The 5,362-nt window shown below is 35.4% G+C and overlaps 1 protein-coding gene across 1 annotated transcript; it reads right to left on the minus strand.

Moving 5' to 3' along the window:
* Positions 1 to 767: 767 nt before the first annotated feature.
* On the minus strand, positions 768 to 5,117 carry LOC311098502 (taste receptor type 1 member 1-like; the record flags this gene model as incomplete). The annotated part of the gene is made up of 6 exons (XM_084138738.1): positions 768 to 1,854; positions 2,057 to 2,177; positions 3,215 to 3,427; positions 3,628 to 4,374; positions 4,517 to 4,814; positions 4,936 to 5,117. The coding sequence occupies 6 exons, from the start codon at positions 5,115 to 5,117 to the stop codon at positions 920 to 922; spliced, it is 2,496 nt and encodes an 831-aa protein (XP_083994864.1). The 3' UTR covers positions 768 to 919.
* Between the last annotated feature and the right edge of the window lie 245 nt (positions 5,118 to 5,362).

Here is a 5,362-nt window from a genome sequence, read left to right on the forward strand (position 1 = left end):
TCGCGTTAGGTTGTGCCCCGCGCTCCCCTACTTGTATTTAACGTTACTGTCGTAAATACCACTCATGCAGAGCCGTTTCTGCACTCTTCCGACCGCACTTTCTTCGTTTTATTCGTCGACTCTGCCATGATTCACGTCTGAAATGCGTGCTAGTGTCTTCCATAGAGGTTGCTTCATATGTTGTTGATGTATGTGACGTCGTGCCGTAAAGCAAGTCGTGATTCTTGCGAAATTTGTTGGGGTGCCACCTCTCAAACTTTTTTTTTTATTGATGGTTTTGCCCTACTAAGAGTTCGTTTACCATCAAAATGATTTCAAAGCTGTTATATTAAGGTACAAATCTTGCATAGTGTGCCTTTAAAGCCAATTCAAGAGTCTTCAGAGTTGTTGCTTTTCTTGCTGCCTGCCTAGCCACTGTCAAGACCTCGTTATAACAATTTAAGTTGATTTTTAAATAAAGACTGCTGCACTTAGATCCTGTTTCATCTCTGCTGCAACCAACAGTGACAACATCAAAGATACAAAACTGATAATCCAAACCTCACAAATCTTTATTGATTGCTTAGAGTTGTGGAAGTTTTGAAAATGTTCTTTATTACATGTCAAAAGCAAGCATTTGTGTTTACATTAACACTTAAGTGTAAATGGTAGTATGTGAAGAACAGCTGTAAAAATATTTAAATGACTCTTTTCATAAATCACATGTGCTAAAGTGCAGAATAAACCCCAGAATGTTTCTTCCTTCTCTACTTTTTCCGTGTGTGTATTTAAGATTGTGGTAACATAATAGTGAAGGATCTAATGACAAGGTTAACCTAACAAGGTTTACTCCCAAGTAGAGGGGTTTTTAGAGAGCTACAAATCCTCCAACTAATGGCAACTGCAATTCCCTTGTGGATCTGCATCTTTGCATTGTGGTCTAAGTCCTACTAATGGTTTGGGTGTAATTCTGAATAGATGTTTGAAAGTATGCAGGAGTGTTCTTTTGAGGTTGGAATATTATAATGTAAGATTTCGTTATGAAATAGCTTAAGAGAATTCCATATATACTAGATATCTGGGCCATTGCATTCAAAAGCATGATGTACTTGCTTTTGACAGAGAGGTATGCTGTGAAGTACACAATCCAGCTCAGATAGTACAAAATGAGACTGAAAGTTATTGATTTGGCCTCATTGTAATTTTTCGGCAGATCTCTTCCCATGTAAGAAAACAAGAGACACAGGAAACCAAGAAACCAACTTATAAACACAACTATGGTAAAGGTTATAGTGTTCCCCATTTCACAGATGAGCATAATTTGATCTTTAAAAGTCCATGAGTCAGCGATGGGTTTGTCAGGAGAGACAGTCATCCATATCACACAAGAAATTAAATGAATGGCAGAAGAAAATCCAATGAAGAGCCACTGTCCATTGTGCTTTACCCAAAGGCTGTGTACCCTAGGGAACTGAGCAGCCATTTTAAAAACACAAATGATTTGAAAGGAACGGACAGTCAAACACGAAAGACAGACAGTGAAGAAAAATGCAAAAATGGCATTTCTCAGGTGGCAATGTACAAATGTGGGTTGTCCAAAAAATAAGTATACACTAATGGAAGACATGATCAAACATATCAACATAAGAAGACACATGCTACCACCAGCAGACCTCACCACTGGTGTGTTGTAATTATAGGTGAAAAGGCAAAATATGGCAAAAAGGAGAATTATTAGGCATGTGGCAGAAACCATGACAGCGATGGAGGAGATTTCTGTGAACTGAAGATAGACAACAGAACGTGTCTTGCATGTCGCGCTGCCCTCACCAGACCATTCACTCTCTGCACATGGAAAACAGGTATAGGGGTCCCCTGAGAAACAGTAAAATAATATGAACGTTTAGTAATACCATTTTGCCAAAAGCCATAATAATAGTAACTGGATGTAGGAAAATATTGTCTTGAAATCACACTTCAAAAAGTTTCCTATATTCCAAAAGCATTGTGGTGATAGAATGGACTAAAGAAACTTAAACACAAAGGTGTTACTGACCGACACCTATAGTATACTTACGAGAATAATCCACATAGCTGTTACGCGGGCATTTTTTACATGTAAAACAGCAACTATGAAAACCTTCAAGTTGCCTTGAAAATCCCTCCTTACACTCAACAGAGCAGTTTGAGAAAGGAACCTTTAAGGAATGGGAAAACGTGTTATTAAAGTTACAAATTTTCTCAATCAATTTTACACATTTCTCCAAACTAAGATCAGTGTTCTCAAACAATTAATACAGCCTAAACGCTATGTTTGTCTATATATGGACTGCAAATTACAGAATACAAATAATGTAATTCCCTTAACTATCATGACTTTGCCTTACATAAGAGACCATCTGTGAAAACAGAGCAAACAAATAATAAATGGCAAATGGCAAAAATAGTGCATGAGAATAGGTAGACTGGTCTGAGGAAGAGTAAGGGTGGAATAGGTGAAGAGGAAAGGGGAAGATTTACAAAACTCGTTCAAGAGTCGACAAGATGAGATGAGAGCCACTCTAATAGATGAATCATGGGTTCTATTCTGTAGTCAATGAAAACAAAAAAGAAGGAATGTCATTGGTCAGTGTTTGTCTTAGGGTTAGGCAATATCCAAATCCACCATTCATTGTGGGTTAGAAAATCACCTACATTTCATGATGATGCTGCTTCCGCTATATTCTTCATTTCTGATTCCATTTGTTAGATATCTCCTGGAGATAGAGGATGTTCAACCACAACCTCTATGTCAAAGTAACTCTTCTCCAAGCGACCTGCAGAGATATTGAGGCATATATCTGCCAGACATGAATTCAAGTGAATTCACACTGTCCTTTCTTTAGATCCATAGCTCAAGATAAACAATTGGAAAAATATCTCCATTGTGTCATTCTAAATTAACTTTTTCAATTATAGGCCTATACTTGTGTATAAGTATGTAATTAATAGAGAACAGTTAAGTAGGTAACATAAGTATTTGCTTTTCATGTGTTTTTCAATGACAATTTATTTTTTATTTTTTTGTGAATTTGCTAGATTGTTCTGGTATTTGTTTGAGCATATTGACCTTTGTTTGGAGAAATATGTATAACTGATTGAGAATTTTTTTCAATCTACAATGGTAAATATTTAGAGAAGGATCACCAACAAACAAACAGACAAACAAACAAATAAATAAATAAATAAGGCTTACAGAATCATTATTACTCCAGGGTAAAAGAGAGTTGTCAATGGTAAAAGTAATTTCTGGATATGTATCATATGTGCCCACCAACTCAAACTGTGGAGAATTTACATCAGTGTGCCAAAGCACAACTGCGTAACTGATGGTTGGATCATAATTATTATCGTATTTCACCTGACGGCCATTGAGTGGAAAATCCAGCTTTTTCATTTCTCCCAGAAGCTGTTGTTAAGTATGTTCAAATAAACAAGAAAAATAATTGATAATAATATTCCTATGACATTATTGACATAATATGCAATTTCCTTAAAATATAAACATTGTTAATTATTTAATTAATTAAAATATTGCTATTAAAATAATGAATATTGAATGTAGTTACAATTATTGGTATGTTCATGGATTCAAATAAATTCACTTACCATGTATGGCTTAGCCATTGTGTTTTTGTGACATTTATTCATGTCACACTGCAGAACCTTATGTAATGCATGAGCTACGGTATATATAGCAGCATAAATAGCAAAGGAAAATGAGGGATTCTCATTTATAATCTCCTCTGCAGTCAACAATGTGCAGTAATCACAAATTTGATTACATGTCTTACTATTACTCTTGACGTTACTCTCAGGTTTGTAATTAACATTAGTTGTTCCCCTGTCTTTATAGATGAATTGATCAAATCCAGGTAATGACAACAATCTCTCTGTAATGCCAATGACTGTACCAATATTCCTAATTCCTGGCAATCTTGGAAGTTGTTGATTCATAGACCATGTTTGACTTGCAATCCATACTTTGTCTCGTATGTTCTCTAATATGGCTGTTTTGATTATGTTGATTGCATATTGTGGTACAGCGAAAACCACAATGACATTGATGTTAAGCATATCAATCTTTTTAAGTGTTAGACTGTAGTTTGCATTTAAGCTTAAAGCCTCTTGATAGCCCAAACAAATGCCAGTGTTGTTGATGTACTTGTTAAACAGCTTTAGTCCGTCTGAACTGTAATTGTCTTGGCTACCAAGAAAGGCAACCCAGTTCCATCCAAACCATCGTATGATGTGAATAATCATCTCTATCAGGTCTTTGTTGCTGGACATTGTTCTTACAAAAGATGGATACTGAAGTTTATTGCTTAATGCATAGCTGGAAGCTCCATAATTCACCTTTGAAAGAGAAGAAACACTATTATTATAAACAATTAATTTAGCATATTATAACCTGGTTGTTCTAAACAAAGACTAGAATGTGTATACGTTTTTTTAATGTAAACTGTTAAAATTGTAATGTAAAATTGGTCAAATTTACCAATGGCATAAGGTCCATTGTGATCAGTGGGGCAATTGTAATAGTTCTTGTGCTTCCATATGGCCCTGTTAAAGCAATAACTTTAGGCTGATAGTTGTTGAGTTTTTCTTTAGGTTTTACTGATCCATTATTTGAGATAAAACTTAAGACTGAACGGAAATTCTTTGTATTAGAACAATGGTCAAAAATTTCATAGCCCAGAGATACATTGGGCAGAAGAGTGGTGGAATTATTAATTTCTTCAACAGCAAACCTCATCACTTGCAACATCTGATAGCCAGATACTGAGGAACTGTGCCTTGAAAACATCAGTTAAGAAGTTAATAGCATGTCATTGAAAATTTAGTTTAGAAATGTGAAATGCTGTTTTGCAGTATTGCGTAATGATAATTCTAGACTGATAAAAGGTCCTTGCTTACCTGAAACACTCAGTGGTCTCTGGGGTGATAATGGGTGTTACATGATCAATTTCATGTAAAGCGAAAAGGCCACCCAATAAGTAATCTCCTTCCAAGCTGAACTCAGATGTTGACCAAGAAACTTTGAAAAAGAAACAATTACTGAAGCCCAAAAGGAAAACGTACAAGTTATTGTGAAGCATGGTTTAAGATGGACCGTTAATCTTGAAACAAGGCTGTGTAGTGGCTGGCCGTTTGTGAGAAATCAGGCTGATATACTACATTTAATTTGCTTAAAAAACACTTCTATTTGTTTATACCACTATATTCAATGATACAAATGCCTATTTCCATATCTAAACTCACAAAGCTTGTGTCAATCAGTTATTAAGTAGAGCATTACACCACAAACGTCTCCTCATACATACATTTACAAATTAAATTCTTG

This window comes from Abramis brama (genome assembly GCF_963993115.1).
Source record: "Abramis brama genome assembly, chromosome: 16".
NCBI lineage: Eukaryota > Metazoa > Chordata > Actinopteri > Cypriniformes > Leuciscidae > Abramis > Abramis brama.